The 17,148-nt window shown below is 43.3% G+C and overlaps 1 protein-coding gene across 1 annotated transcript in view; it reads right to left on the bottom strand.

Moving 5' to 3' along the window:
* The window catches only part of NCAPD3 (non-SMC condensin II complex subunit D3), a 1,141,478-nt gene that overhangs the window by 856,090 nt on the left and 268,240 nt on the right, over window positions 1–17,148 (bottom strand). Inside the window, exons 5-6 of the mRNA XM_085646993.1 lie at window positions 8,577–8,747; window positions 7,638–7,699 (exon numbers count right to left, since the gene is read on the bottom strand). Coding sequence (XP_085503119.1) covers window positions 7,638–7,699; window positions 8,577–8,747 — 233 coding nt within the window. The remainder of the gene's footprint in view (window positions 1–7,637; window positions 7,700–8,576; window positions 8,748–17,148) is intronic.

Genomic DNA, 17,148 nt, shown 5'->3' on the forward strand with positions numbered 1-17,148 from the left:
ATCCAAGTTTAACCTCATCTAATAAAATGTTAGAAAATCTGGAGTATCTTCATTTATCCTTATATGGTAGGTGTAATGTTATTAAGATGGTGATTTTCCCGAAATTTCTTTATTTATTCCGTTCAATTCCACTTCTGTTACCCAACTTATACTTTACAAGAATAGAAAGAGTGTGTTCTCGCTTTATTTGGGGGAATAAGAGGACAAGGAGAGCTTTTAAAAAACTTAATCTACCAAGGGTGAGGGGGGGACTGAATGTCCCCCAATTTCAGTATTATTACTGGGCGGCGATGCTTCAGCATATGGGGATTTTGTTCTTTGGTACACAGGTGTATACAGATCCTGCTGTTTCCCCATCTATATATGAGCTTATTATAGGGCCTGAAGCCAAATATTTATTTTCGAAGTTTTTTGAGCCCAGTTACTATAAAAGAACCCGCTTCAAGATTCTGGGGGTCGCAGCTGCAGTCTGGTCAAAAGTCTGTAAACTTTTTTATTTTGGAGGAATATAACCGATACATGCCCTTGGGAATAATAGGGAAACTTCCTACGATCTTTTGTGATGTAACTATGAGGAGATGGAATACTCGGGGGATTAGAACTATTGGGGATCTCTTTCTAAATAATCAATTGATGTCCTTTTCGGAACTCCAAGAGAAATTCGGGCTGCAACGCACCGATTTCTTTAAACATCTCCAAATCCGATGTTTCTTAGATAAGAGGGCTGATTAGTTTGGAAAACTGATATTGGAATGTATTAAAGGGAGATGTAAGATTTCTCAACTCTCTAAAATCATAATCGCAACCCAACAGGACGATCTTGTTTATTTTGAACAACGTTGGGACAGGCGGCTGGGGATAGTAGGTGTTGATTTACAAATAGCTTTGAATCTTGCTGATGCTGTTATTTTTTTCTGGTAGTTTTAAAAGCCAATGCTATATGGCTATTTTTGATCTGTACTATTCCCCAGCGAAGATAGCTAAATGGGGAACTAATCGTGGGGATCTATGTCCCAGATGCGCCTTGAGGGCAGCAGATCTGGTGCACATGTTATTTGATTGTCCTGTACTAATTTCTTTTTTCAAAGAAATACAATGTTTATTGAATTCAGGTCTTGGAGTTTCTGTTAATATCACACCTCAATTAGTGTTATTTGGATATGAGTTTGGGGTAAATATTAGAAAGCGATCAACCCCCGAGAGAGGGTTTTTGTTTATATTTATGGCTATTATCCGCTGGTGTATTACCTCCCAATGGCTCAGTCTGGAAGCACCGTCTTTTTCTATATGGAAGGCTAAATTATTATCTTTGTATAATTTGGAAATTGCTTTGTACAAACATAAGGGTAAAAGAAAAAAAGAATTTGGGTTTGCATTATGGGCCCCAGTAATGAACTGGGTCTGATTGTTCTACTTTTTGTTCTTGTGTACTGTTTATGTAAAGAGAATTGTTTTCTGACTGTAAGTTTGATATCATCAATGCTGATTTAAATAAAATCAATAAAAATAAAAAAAATAAAAAAAAATAAAGGTTTGTGAAGGACTTTTCCTGTATGCCGTGAGAGCAGACAGGGGGACTCTGATTGAAGTGTATTGAAGGCCGGATTTGGCAAGGTTTAATAAATACAGAAGAATGATCTCCTCTTGGGATCGATCTGTGTGAAGGTGCACCAAATGCAAAATTGTCTCCATGCAAATGCATAAGCTGATCGTGTAGATGGTTGCTTTGCTTCTTTATAATGTGTATACAGTCCTGAGGCAGGTTCAGATGACCATACTGCACTATCTCAGGAGCCATGCTGCCAAGCTCAAGGATGAAAGGCTGGGGTGTAGCAGTTCACCTCCGAACTTCGTGGGAAGGTCCGGTCTGCATGGCAGCCTAAGATGTGAATGTGTAGACCGGCGAAGGAGTTACGGGAACCACAGTTGTCTCTGCCATTCTGGGGCGATGAGAATCATCTTGGCTGTCATGGACGCCAGTTTGGGCAGGACTGCTGGTATCAGTGGTATTGGAGGAAAAGTGTAAAGAAATTTGTTGGACCAGTCAATCCATAGGGCATTCCCTAGTGACCTTGGATGGTAAAATCTGGTGGCGAAGTTGCAGCATTTTTTGTTTTACTCTGTGGCAAACAGGTCTGTATAAGGTGTGCCCCACAAGCTGAAGATATCTTGTACGACTTCTTCATTCAGCACCCACTCATCGTTTTGGTCGAGAACCCTGCTGAGTGAGTCTGCATCGATATTCTGTGCCCCTGGCAGAAGCACAGCTACCAACGTTAGATTCCTGGTGAGGAGCCAGTGCCAGATCAATTCAGCTTCCTGTGACAGGGCTCTGGACCGAGTTCCCCCCTGCTTGTTCAGGTAGTACATGGTGGTTGTATTGTCCGTCTGAACAAGTAAGGTGTTGGTTGTGAATTAAGGATAAAAAGCCTTCAGTGCCAGGTGTACTGCACAGATTTCCAGAAGGTTGATATGATATGCCTGTTCTCTCGAGGATCATAGCCCTTGTATCTGTAGGTGATCCATGAGGGCTCCCCACCCGAGCAGTGAGGCATCCGTGACAATGGTTTGTGTTGGTGTTGAAAAGGCATTCCCCTCGGGAGAGTCTTCTGGGAACACCACCACTGGTGAGATCCTACAGCATGAGTGGAGAGGGTGATATTGTCCTCCCATTTCTCTGAGAACTGGTTCCACTGGTCCTCCAAGCACTCCTGGAGAGGGCACATGTGATGGCAAGCATTGGGAGTCAGAAATATGCAGGAAGCCATCGAGCCAAGGAGTGAGGAGACTATGCGGAGTGATGGATGGGTTATCTGCTGAAGATTGAGACATTTTTGGAGAATGGATAACCGTTGTTCCTCCGAAGGAAACGCCTTTTCCTGTAAAGTATTGATGGTAGCTCCTAAGTAATGTAGTATCTGGACCAGTGATGACGTGGACTTTTAAACATTGACATACAGACCCAAGCGATGAAGCAAACCGCACATCCATAGAAAATGTTCTGGGGCTTCAGTGAAGGTGGACACCTGGATCAACCAATCATGCAGATAGGGATATACAAAGATTTTGTATTTCTGAAGGTGCACTGCCAGCACAGCCATGCATTTGGAAGATCCTGGGCGCTGACTTGAAGCAGAATGGTAGATCGCGTATTGGTAATGGTTCTGTCCCACGACGAACAGCAGGAATTTCCGATGGGACTTTGCGATAGGAATATGGAAATAAGCGTTGTGTAGATCTATTGAACAGAGCCAATCTCCCTGTTAAAGTTGAGGGTATATTTGGTGTAAAGCCAGCATCCTGAATTTTTCCTTCTGGATCCACTTGTTTGCGATGCGAAGGTCGAGGATAGGTCTGAACTCTTGTCTGCCTTTCTTTTGCAGTAGGGATTATCTGGAGTAGATACCTTGACCTCGCTGGTTTTGAGGGACTGTTTCCACCGCTTGTGGCACAGAGTGTTGACTTCCTCCTGTAAACGTTTGAGGCGAGAAGTGGACGACCTCGGCAGAATGAATGGTGGTGGGGCAGTGAATATGGACGATAGCCATGTTTGACAATATTTAAGACACAGGCGTCTGTTATGCGTTGCCACTCTGCAAGATAATTTGCAATGCTTCCCCCTACCGGAGTGGGTAACGGAAGAGGGAGGGAAGAGGGGAATAAGGGTTTCGCTGTTGCGGGTTATCGTCCTCCCTGGTTAGCTTGTTGGAAGTTCTGTCCTCTGTGAGGCTTGCGCTGTGACTGGTATGGTCGCTGATATTGTTGCGATCTGTGGGACTCCCTCTGTGAGGAGAAACGGCGGTGGTAAGGGAGGAATTAACGCCACTGTTATTTTAGATTTTTCTAATCCTACCACTTTCAAAATATCCATTTACTTTTATCATTCTCGCCATTTCGTCGTCGCCGTGCGAGCCGAAAGGGTAAATTCTGCAGAATTAACTGGGCATCGCAGTCATAGATCCAGTGGCCGTAACTAAGGGCGTGTAGGATCGAGTAATCCGCTGCTGCACTGATAACCTGATTGGGGACCATAGCTCCCATCTGGACAATTTCTAGAAAACCTTCCCAGTGCTCTTTTGGGAGGTGATATGCAAAGTGGAGAATGGAATCCCACAAGGCATGGTCGTACCTTTCTAGCAGGGCTGGGGCTGTGGCACTGCCTGCTTTCATGGACGTAGCAGCGGCGCTGCAAATTTTGCGTCTTGACAAATCCACCTTTTTGTTCTCCTTATCGGGGGAGAAGTAGAAGATGGTGAGGTGGCGTGAGATTTTCGCGCCGCTAAAATTACCACAGAGTCAGGAGGAGGATCGGCACTTAAGAACAGCAGATCCGGTGGTCGATTTTTCTTTAGGAGCCTTGATGGTGCTGATTTTGCCACAGCACACGTAAACAACAATTCCATGGCTGGCTCCAGAAGACCTGGTACTAGTGGAATTAATGGTCTAGAGGCTGTGCGTTGGTGGAAAGTTTCAGAGATGATGGAAGTTGATAGAGCAGGGATCTCTACAGGAATGCTCAATTTCGATGCGCCACAAACCAGGACCTCTTGAAAGGGTTGATATCATCTATTGGGGAGGACCGAGGTTGAGGCGAGTCTGACAAGGTAGGAGGGCATCCTCTGGTAGACAAAGACTTATCCCTATGGCGATGGCGTTGTGACCGTAATCTTGGCCTGCGGTGAGATCAATGCCAATAGTGTGATCTCATGGAGGAGTGTCCATAGAGAGAACAATGGCGTGTTCTTGAACGTGATCTCCTAAGAGCCGGTGTGATGGGGACCTGAGGTACCACAGCAGAAGGCAGGACAGGTGCTGGTAATACCAGAAGTTGAGGTACTGGCGGAGGAGGCAGAGATGGTAGCGCTGGAGTTAGTGGTACTCTTGGAGCCACTGAGTGCGGTTGAGAAGATACCGGAATGGGAGAAGGAGGTATCTCAACCAGTGATGGAGATCTGTAATGAGACTCCAATGAGGAGTAGATTCTCTTTCTTTCTGAGGGTTTTCGTCTCCTCGAAGTCGATGCTCTCCTTGACATTAACCTCCGTCATCGACTGGCCTTCGACGAAGATCTGCTCCTCAACGTCGACCTTTGTTGACATAGACCACTCAATGAAGACCAGCTTCTAGACGTCAACGTTTAGCGGTCGACCTCTTATCTCTCGGTGATGGTGAGTCGGTATCCCTTGATGTCAACACTTGTCTCAATATCAGCCGTGAGTGCGAAGTGGTTCTCGACGTCGCTCGAGTGGTTATAGATGTCGTGCATTTACGCAACATCAAGCCAGTCAATGACATGTCGGAGCCATACCTCCTCGTGATGTCGACCACCTCGCCGTCAGCCGGGATCGATACATTTTTCTACCTGAAAAAAGCCTGTCAGACCTCCCACGTCCACTGGAGGTTGAGGGAAGAGCTCTGGTGGAAGCGTTATCTCCCCCTCACTCAGATGCCCCACTGGCTACTTGCTGTTTTCCCCGCTCTTCTCTTCCCTGCAGGAGAATCTTCTCGCTGTCATGCAGGGTAAGCCTGGAGAAGGTCATGCAGCTATCACAGGTGGCAGGAAGGTGAGAGGACGGTACACAAATAATACAGACCTCGTGTGGGTCTGTTAAGGCTTTTTTTCTGCCACATCTAGGACTTTTATCAAGAAGACATGGTATTTTAAATAGAAAAAAGCCCCTTTCCTGTCAGAAAAATACTTTGCTCCACAGTGAAAGACAAAAGATGTAGAGTGAAGCAAAAAACAGTGAACTTTGAAGATCTAAATCAGTGATACAAAAAGTGCCCTCTTGACCTTTGCAAGTGGCCCCCCTGGTGAACAGCAGCACAAGCTGCTGATTAGTTTCTGAACACTAATATTCTGAAAATTATGTTAAATACACAGGCAAGCATTCATTAACCTGCAAACAAAATGCTTGCCCGTTTATTTAACATTTTTGTAGACCTCCTTATACAATCCGTGACCCACCCAGACCCACCCCTCCCCCCCCACCGTCACCCTGCTGGCATCAGTGCCGCCCTCAGTCACACAACAGACCGTACTTTGAGGACCCAGGGCAAATGTTTGCGAGTACCCATGATCGAAATTGTAGAAAAAAACCTAAAAAGGTAGAGTTCAATGCTCCAAGGGTCCTGTCAGAAGGAGCCAGAAAAAAAAGAGCTGAGGTAACTGCCTCTGGCTGAGCACGATGGGACATTGGTGGTCTCTCTGCTTTTAAAGGCACAGCCTACTTTTATTCACTTATAATGGCAGCCTATGGGCTACATTGCCCTGCACTTCTTAATCTCTGTTTTCTCATAGCAAAAGGGTTTGTGAAGTTTCATTTTTCTGTGCCATTACAAACAATTACAGTCTCTTCTTTTGCCATTCCAAGATGAAGAACTCTGACCACTGTAGCCTCCTTTTGGCTGCATTATGACTTTAAGTGACATTTCAAGGCCTTCCCGAAGAAAGGCAAACTTCGGCACTTAAGAACTTATATTGGATAAAGTGCTCCAGGCTCTCCACAGATGGGCGATACTATTCAACGCTTATGACTATGCATGGAAATCTCCAACGAAAGAACAGTAAGGTACAAAGTGGGAAGGGGGAGGCAGGAGTGCTTAGATGATCGCAGGAGAGCTCAAGGCGACAGAAGCGGGGGGGATGGGGGGGGGGGGGTGTAGCTGGTGCAGGACCTGCTCAGTTATTGATCTGCCAGTGGATCTGACTGTTGATCTGCATGTGGACTGCTGGTCCAAAAGAGGGTTTCTCCTATGCGGCTATTTTAGGGACCAGTAGAGCTTTATTCAATGTATTTTTATGTGCTGGGGAAAGTGGTGGAGGAATGGGGGAGGGTCACTTGACAGTGCGAAGGAGCACAGTGTCAGGAAACATTGAGACTCCAAACAGTGCCATAAATGGGACCACTTCCATGAAGGAGAGGAATTCTCCTTCCTTTGTTCATTTTTTAGCTTGCTTGTGGGAAACAGTCTTATGAGAACATTTCATGGAAGCTGACTTAACACGATACACTCTCATGGGAATCTGAGACCTTATAGCTGCACTGCCAACAAGGCTTGACGCTTAAAGTCCTTTGGGGAGACATTTGACGTAGTTGCTGTTGCATTGTTGCATAGCTCAAGAATTTATCCTTGAGACACCATGAAACCTTTGCAACAGGTCTATGATATGTGAAATAACTGGAACTGGCGTCCGAGGTCCTATTGGTGCCTAATATACCCTGAGGGCATCACATCACGAGGATATGTTACTGTCCAAGGCATATGGAAACATCTGTCAGCACTGGAGAGGGTAAAGGTTTTCTGTACCAGTCTAAAGCCTAAAAGGAGTATTATTAAAATGAGTTTCTGTTTAAGATTTATCCTTCAGGAAAAAGGATGCTCGCATCCATACACATAAAACTAGCAAATGTGCCCACCATTAGAATCACTTGCATAAAAGCCTTCTTAATTAACAAGAGTAGGGCTTAAGACCCAATCCCAACCAACCCAGTTTGCCAGGTAGTAACATGGCTAAGATGGTCGGGCACACCAAGGAATCCAGAAAATCCCTTCAGTCATCAGTATTAGGCTGTTAATATGCCCCATATTAATCTTTAAAATAGTTCCTAAGAACAAAGAATAGGATACTGCACCTTGATGATGAAAACTGGATCTCATACAAAACGGATTCAAAATGGGTCAAACCGATGAAGATCTGCAAGACAAATAGGAAAATAAGAAGCCTTCTTAAACAACAGACTGAAAGTTCAGTAACAGCAACTCTTCAAGGTGATGCAAGACCTCCCCCCAGAATATATTGTGATTCTAGTTTCTAAGAGCAAGATTCTTGAAAGTACCACTGAAGGTTTGTAGAGATGTAATTACCTTAATAACTCGATATGTTTATTCTTTCGTCACAATTAATTTGCAATTCTATTTACAGTCAAGTGCACAAAGAAAATGCTCAGTGGGAACTAACTCAAAATGTAAACAGAGGTCTTTGCTTACACAAGCCATTCTCATGTAATTTCAATTTATACACAGTACTCCACACATCACAGGTGCCATCTTCCAATTCGATTAGCCTCTCTGGTCTGTGAACACAGACAATCTAGGATCTCTTATAAGTGATACCCACATACCTTCAAGTAAAAAGATGCTCAACTGTCTAATGGTATCCAGTTTCCATGCAATGACCTGTTTGTTAGATCCTGATAAGCCTCCGTTAGTGTTTAAACATATCTGGAACTCTATGTTTCCAGGGACACATACATATAGTCTCAATCATTTTTAATTCGCCAAACAATATCTCATTTGAAATTCTTCAGGAACACCATCATATCAAGTGTATACAAATTACCACACAAGTTACTCTGTGGTGTTTGGCAATAAGTTTCAACTGTACACTACCTCTTATTAGATAAATAGCATAGATAAAATACCACATTACCATGGAATGCCCCTGTGTTAGTTGTGCAGCATATACATCAAGGCTTGCTATGCCTCTTTTATGAATTAGCTTCAGGATGGTGCCTACATAGAGTATGTTACACCCATACATGGTTTTACTCAATTTGCAGTTTTCTAATTACCTGGATGCAGTGCATCATGCACTGAGGTTTTTCTCTGAAGGAAAATTTTGGCAGGAGCCTTAAGAAATTTTTCAGCGAACGAAAAATGGCCTCTCGAATTTGAAGGAGATCTCTGGCAGAAAAATGCATTTCATTTTCCTGCTCATCCTCTTCTTCAGATATATCATCCATCTGGAATTGGCGGAAGAAATGAAAATAGCTGATCAACAATGCTACAGTTTAAGATCTTGTAGAGCATACATTACAGTCATGCTTTTAAAATTCTAGGCAAAGACGTGTGGGCCCCCTTTAAGTCAGCAAAAGATTACGAACATTGAGACTTATACAAGTGGATTTTAGCAGTTACTAGAACTAATAATACAAATAAATTAGGATGCAATGCTGAGCTCAGTAAGGTAATTTATATGAACAAAGTGAGGGCCTATCTTTCTCAAACATTCTTCTCCTTAATCAGTTTAGCACACAACACTGCTTTGAGTAACATTTTTCCCATCATAAACGCTTAACAATTAAAAGAAATGCAGCTTAGTCTTTATGGAATAAAAAGAAAGTGAACAATGGTGATTCAGTTCATGAGGCTACGCCTACTTGTGCTAAAACCCCAAATCTGTAACTAGGTATCCCATTAAGATACAGAATGTGCATCTGATCTAGGTAAAGCCCTTTAACCTAGTTAGAAACCAGGATTATTGCAATTGTATTTATCTAGTGCTTCCTACCCCTGAAGAGGCGTCAAATCGCTTTTCGGCGAGTAGCACGGTACTCCGGAACCCAAAGGATTTGTGGCGGATTAGTAAAGGGAAATATAAATTGTTAATCGGAGTGGTAGACATGGAAGGCATTTAGTTTGATTGAATAGGATTAAAGGAGGGATATAGGAAAGAGTCTAGATAGTGTTTTTTGGGACATCATAGCAGTAAAATTAGGTTTGGGATGAGTCAGAGGAGGGAGACCGGAGGTGGCGTGGCCAGGCACCCAACGAGCATAGCGGCGTTTTAGTGAGGCTCTCCGGACCGGCGCAGCGGAATTGCGTTTCAAAACCATCTCACGCGAAGCTGCCCAGAAGAATGCCTTTTCAAGGATTCGCGCATCAGGATGTGTTATCGCCCGCACACTTCCAAAACACCAGAGCCATTTATTTTTAAGGTAAAACCATCACATACGGCGCTGCTTTTGGATTTTCGGATCGTGCCGCAAACGTTTTCTTTTCCCTTCTTAGCGGCAAAATTTAGCTACTGTTATGCGACCCGCAGTTTCTCTGAAAAAACATTGACTTTTTCCACTCCCTCCCTTCAAAGATGTATAGCGGTCCAGCAACCCAGTTTCGCCTCACTAATTACAACTTCTGGAGCGATGTGGTTGTGGCCGCCATTTTGCGGAGTGTGTGTATGCTTGAAGCAATGAGCATTTGAATTCTTCTAGTAAATATACCTGCCTTTCATACACTTTCCACTGCATAAAACCTCAACAAGGAACCCTTCCTTCACCTTCTACTACCTTGCTTTTCTACATTGATTTCCTTGACGTATACTAATTTGAGGTAAAAGACACACCAAGGATTATATATGGTATTTTTGCAACAGAGGTTACAACAGCCCTCATTGTAAGAAGGCTTCAACTAACCTACAGATCATACTTGGACATAATACTTACCTCGACCGTATAGGCTGTTCAAGTTATTTTTCCTTTTAGACTGCTTTTGCCCTTCTTTTTGTTGCTTCCCTTTTCCCCCAAAAATTTTCTCGAGTCCTTCCTCAAGATTCTTTACTACACCTACCTTCAGGGTTGATGGGAAGGACAAAGGGGTCCCTTTTTAACACCTCCAAGCCAAAACGCACTTTTACCAAAAACTCAACTCTCTTCTCAGAACTTTCCAAACTGGAAGATTCCGGCCCACTTATGCCAGAGAGCATTAATACAACAATGGATCCCGCTCAAGCAACACCAGGAAAGTCCAATGTGAAACGCCTCAGAAAAGATCCCCCTTCACCACCTAAACCAGCTTCTCCAGTCTCAATGGAGTTGTTACTACAGGAAATAAGAGCCCTCAGACCCTTTGTTAAGGAAACGAATTACAAATTACAAATTCTTTCAGAAAACTGGTTACAACTTGACACAAAACTTACAGCAGTAGAGCAAACGTTTCCTCCTTTAACGACACCACTAAAAGCGCTACCCTCCTTAACACTCAAGTATCAATACTTCAAAAGCAGGTTGAGGAGCTTGAAAATCGCAATAGGAGAAACATACGCATTTATGGGTTGGTGGAAGGGGCTGAAGGTATGGACTCTCTTGCATTCTCATTTCTCCCCAAGATTCTTCATATGCCAGAGGATACCCAGCTGAACATACAACGCGCCCATCGGTTGGGTCACGTTTCCAACAGCACTTCACCTTCACGGCGACCGAGAGGAGTCATCCTTTATTTTCTAGAGTACACGGATCTGCTAAAAGTATTAGCAGCAGCTAAAGCTATTCAACGGATTTCTTGGTCTGGCTCCACACTGTTCTTTGCACAAGACTATTCCAAGGCCATCACAGCCAGACGCAAGGCCTTCCTAAGCATGAGACTGGACCTTCGTTCTATGGGAGTCAGGTATGGTCTTTTTCACCCATGTATTTTTAAGGTTATGTACAACAACAGAACAACAACATATGAAGACCCAATACGTCTGCAAAGCTTTATCAACTCGCACAAGACGGATCATATGGATTCTTCTGGATCTTCCTCTTGGCATAATACTTGACTTTCCTGAACTTTATATAGGAGTTGTCTCCATCCTTTTTATGGCAGGTTACATCAAGTTCTTCTCATTCTTGTGATGGTAATTTACCATTAACAGGTTCACAGTTTATTGTTGTTTCTGAGAATCCTTGCTATTCGATTTAATTATTCTCATATTCATCATTCATTTATAAATTTACGTTACGTATGTTATTCTTCGCCTCCACAGCTATGTCTGCGTTATGACGTGATCCTCCCCCGGTTCGGTCCAGTTGTCCCTAGACGGATCGTCTGCTCCATGTGGTTCCACACATCCCCACATCCATGTTCCTTTGTTGTAGGTATGTTATTTGTTTTGTCCTTTGTTCTTGGTTTTCTCTTGCATTTCCTCATTTTCTTCTCTTTTGGTGTCGTCAATATTTCCATGTTTTCCTATTTATTCATAACTATAATTATACTTGTCATTACATGTCTGAACTTTCCTATCTCTTTGTTCTTTCACTACTTCTCCAGTATATCATTCTTACTTTGTATTTCTATGTCTGGTTTATATTCATGGTTTCGATTATTTGATTTTTCTCTCTGTCTCATGATTCAATTGATCATTTATCTATTTTTCCTCTCTTCGCATTCTTTATTGTTTTAATGAATTGGACATTTGCTTCATATTCCTATTTCATTCTTCTTCTGATACTTTATGCCATTAAAATTGATTTCAGGGAACGTTTGGGGATTACATTTTCCTATCAAAAGACAGAGTCTTAACTCATTTAGCTAAATTAGACGCCGATATAGTATTTCTCCAAGAAACGCACCTCACAGATGTCGAATCTTTGAAATTAAAAAAAGGTTGGGTGGGGGAAGTTTCCTTTTCTGAAGGAGACGGTAAACGTAATGGAGTCATGATACTTTGCCGTAAATCGCTTTCAGTTAAATTTATATCACAAGACTCAGATGCCGAAGGTCGATGGCTTAATGTTAAATTGTCACTAAAGGGTGCTCCAGTATCTCTCCTTAATGTCTATGCTCCTACTGGTTGTGATGCCTCTTTTTGGCTCACATTTGCTAAGCAAATCTCCCATTGCATTAAGTTTATACTAGCTGGTGACTAATCAAATTTCTGACCCGTTTATAGACAGAAACTCCAAAGTTTTTGTCCCTAATAAGCCCACAAATATTTTGTTCATACTATCACTCAACATAAACTCCTTGATGCTTGGCGTTTGTGTAAACCGACCACCAGAGAATACACTTTTTATTCCCCAGCCCACCAAACTCAGTCCCGAGTTGATTATATTTTTGCCTCTCACAATATTTCGCAGGCCCTAACGAATGCAGAAATTGGTCCTATTCTATTATCGGCTCATGCCCAGTCTTGATTAGCCTTGATATATTTCCTAAGGTCAATGCTCCTAGAAGATGGCGTTTTAAATAATGCTCTTCTTTTAGATCTAGTGTTTACCTCTTCCTTCGCCACTTTTTTCAATGAGTATTTTGAGATAAACCAAAATGAGTCCCTGTCATTTTCAACTATTTGGGATGCTTTTAAAGCATCAGCAAGAGATTTCATTATTGGCTTTGTTACCAAGAAACGGAAAAAAGCATGTAAACTTGCTAATGATCTCCTTCATGACAAAGAAACTGGAGCACTCATATTACACTTCCCACTCGAAAGATTGTTTAACAGCTCTTATAAATGCCAAATTGCAATTTAATAAGTCATCGGATAATGCCTCGTTATACTTGTTAAAATCTAGTGCAAAATTCTATGGCGGAAAGAATAAGGAAGGGAAAATACTGGCTAACTATTTAAAGACTCGGCACAACAAATTAAATATTGAATATATATATGACGAACACTCGGTCTTAAAATTCAATGAAATATTGAATAAATATTTGCATCTGAAACACAGTCCACAGATATTTCTTGGTCACATTTTTTCTCTAATATCCAAAAACCCCAACATAATCCTCTTGATTTGGCTTCATTTGAATTGGACCTAATGCAGCAAGAATGCCTAGATGCTCTCCAACACCTCAAAAAAGATAAAGCCCCAGGCCCGGATGGTTTTACAGTCTAATTCTATCTTCACTTTTCCAATTTTTTTTTACCCAAATTGTACTCCCTGATAAATTCTTTTCGCTCCATAAATAGCTCCACTGGCTCTTTCTCAGAAGCACACATCTGCCTCATTCCTAAGGAGTGTAAAGATTCTCAGTACTGTAAAAATTACAGGCCTATCTCCCTAGTTAACAATGACTACAATTTTTTTTCCAAAGCGCTAGCTCTACACTTGGATTCTGATCTACCAAATTTATTGGGTAAAGAACAATCTGGTTTTGTTAAGGGGAGACTCATAACAGACAACGCACGACTTTTTTTAACGTCCTATCTATATCTTCCCACCTAAAACAACCCCTTGCAGCAATACCATTAGACGCGGAAAAAGCATTCGATAGAGTTGAATGGCCTTATTTATTCTATACTCTTAGGTGGTTTGGTTTTGGCCCTACATCTATATCTTTAATATCTCTCCTTTATTCTAATCCCCGCGCTGCAGTTTGTGCTAATGGCTTAATTTCTCCATTCTTTGATCTAGGTAGAGGAGTACGTCAAGGCTGCACCCTTTCTCCCTTCCTTTTCAAGTTGGCTCTAGAACCCTTTTGTTAGACCTGTCAGCCCTTTGGGTAGTCCCTCCTCATCATTATTTATTTTGTCCCACTTTTGCCTCAAACCCTGTTAGTATTTTTCTTTTTTGGGAACCACCAGACTTTTTAGTACTGATGCAGATTCAGGGAGCCATTTTATCTACCCCTGGAACTTCTGTCTGAGGGCCTGAAACACAAAATGGTGGCCACCCATTGTCACCTGAGACATAGCTGGAACCTACTAGTACCTTCCAGAACATTCTAGAACCCTGTGACAGTGTGAGGCAGGTTTAGAATGTTGGGAAGCCAGCTCAGAGTTGGCAGTTGGAGTAGGCAGTTGGCACCTGACTGGTGAAGGGAGAGCAGCACAACACTGAAGGAGGAAGGAGTGAGGCAGCAGGGGTGGAAACTTGTGCCTGGAGTGGGGTCCAGAAACCCACCCTTGATACTAGTCCCTACTGACTGATCCCAGCCTGGAGCCCTGTGTGGGATAAAGTCAAGAAGAACCAACTCAAGGACCTGAACAGCCGGAACAGGCCTTGGAAGTAAAGAACAGCAAGTTCCTGACCTGTCTATTGGTAACTTCCTGGAGTCCAACGCCGAGAAGCCTAGAGACCTGGGGCCGGAGGTGAAGAAGCGGCACTGACTGCAAAGCAGACGTCGTACCCGGAGCCGCCAGAGGTCGAGAGAGGGCGCCGACGGAGGTCGTGGAGACACCAGAGGTCGAGGAGGAAGTCACCTGAGGTCGAGTGTGCGGCGTCGACGGGGGAGTGAAGTCCGCCGTCCGGAGTCGCCGGAGACCGAGGTGAATCGTGCCGGAGGTCGGGAGTGGAGATCGCACTCCGGAGTCGCCGGAACCTGAGGAAAGGAGCACCGGAGGTCGGGAGTGGAGATCGCACTCCGGAGTCGCCGGAACCTGAAGGGAAGAGCACCGGAGGTCGGGAGTGGAGGTCGCACTACGGAGACACCCGGAAGTAGGGAGATCGTGTCCCTGTGACGCCGGAGACCGACATCGAATCGAGCCGAGGCCGCCCGCATCGATCCGGAACCACCTCACGGCGTCGACAGGAACTGACATCGAGCCGAGGCCGTCCGCCGACATCGATCCGGAACCGCCTCACGGCGTCGACAAGAACTGACATCGAGCCGAGGCCGGCTAGCGACATCGAACCGGAACCGCCTCACGGCGTCGACACGACTCCGGCGGAGTCGGAAGTTCATAAAGAGGGCAGTAAGTGGAATAGAGGGCGCCTAAGGCCCTGTGGAGCCCTAAGAGACCATCCTAGGGGCTAGAGAGGTGTTAGGACCAGCCTGGGAGTGCCAGGGGTGGACTGAGACTGATACAGTGACCTGTGTGAGGGGTTGTGTAGTTTGGGAGAGCCAGATTCCTAGATTACCCTTGATGTACCTCAGTTTTAGCCTCAGCCTTATCCAAGATAGGTGAGACATCCTCAGGCCATCCACATAACCACAAGCTGTGATTGGGCCAAATCAACCCTTAGTACCTCACAAATGTGACCTGATTTGAAAGTGGTCTGATGGCTTATATTTATTGAGAGTATTGTATTCTTTGTATTTATCCTATTTATTGTCTCACAGTATTTATTCCCTCGCAGTATTTATTTGCCTATGTATTTTATGCACATCTATTTATTCATTGAGTATTTATGATCTGAGCTTATTTATTTGACCTACCCTTTTTACAGAAGAAGCTCTGTGTACTGTAAGTGTGTTATTATTTATTTAACCTGCAACTAAGAGAAAACAAGATAAACACAGATATATTTTCATAAATTTTTACGGTGTAGTGTCGTTTTTGAAACGGATGCACGCATGGTTATTGTGAGGGTGTGACGTACGCTTAACACGGTGCCTTCCTTACCGCTCGAGCCAAGCTACCACAGTGTGTGTTGGGAAACGCCCGGGTGACTGCAAAACCCCGGTTGCCCGGGGTTTTCTAACACCTTTCTATCCAAAATTGCGTCAAAACCCTAACATACATGGTTTCCAAACGTTGACTTCCCATATTAAACTTGGAGCTTATGCTGATATTTTGCTCTTTATGTCACGGCCAAATGATTCAATCCCTGCTTTTTTAGCTGACGTACAGTCATTTTCCCTGGTTTCTGGTTACAAATTGAATAACGTTAAGTGTGAGATTTTGCCCTTAACCAAATACACTTTTAAATCGGACTTTATCACTTCCAATTTCACGTGGAGTCCCAATTCATATTAAGTATTTAGGATTACTTTTCACCTCTTCACTTTCAGACACAGTAACAGTGTGCATGAATAAATGTATTCAAAAGATTTCAGAGTTAACTACTAAATGGCACCCCCTCTACTGATCCTGTTGGGGTCGCTTAGACACTATAAAGATGATGTTGTCCGGCATAGTTCTATATACTATTTCCAATATCCCAGTTCCTATTTCTGCTAAATTATTTTAAAAAGTTAATTCCATTCTTACTTCCTTCTTATGGAGCAACAAGAAAGCCCGAATTTGCTTATCAAAACTAACTCGTCCTAAGACAGAAGGTGGGGTTAATTTTCTCGATTTTCAGGCATATCAAAAAGCATTCCTCTTATGTCAAGCTTCCTTCGGGCTGCTTGATTCCACAGAAGAATGCCCTCTTTGGACCTCAATTGAGCGTCTATTTGTATCTCCCTTCTCCTTTCATGAGTATCTCTCTTACTTACGCAAACCTCAGTCCCTCTCCACTCCCATAATCAAACTCACCTCCAAACTCTTGGAATCGACTCTTCCTTTAACACACAGCACAAGAGACTCCTTCCTCAACTCAACAATTTGGCACAACAAAAACCTGCTTTTTAGGATTAAGCCTTCCTACTGGAAGACCTGGAGACAAAAAGGGATTACTTTGGGTCCAGCAATTATTCTCACAATCGGAATTTTTACCCTTTTCACTACTTAGCCAATCATTTGATTTGCCTGCCTCTTTTAATCATAAATATAATTTACTTACGAATGCTGTGTTAGATACATACACCTCAGTAACTAATACACCTGACACGACCAATATTCCTGACCCTTCTTCACGACTCCACACTTTGTTAAGCACCATGCCCAAAGCTTCCACTATATAGAGCTAGTTAGAAGGTAACGACATTGTCAGACAGAAATCTAAAATAGAAGAGGCTTGGGAACGCGATTTTATAACATCCTGGCCAATGTCT

This window comes from Triturus cristatus, chromosome 3_2 (genome assembly GCF_964204655.1).
Source record: "Triturus cristatus chromosome 3_2, aTriCri1.1, whole genome shotgun sequence".
Taxonomy (NCBI): Eukaryota; Metazoa; Chordata; class Amphibia; order Caudata; family Salamandridae; genus Triturus; species Triturus cristatus.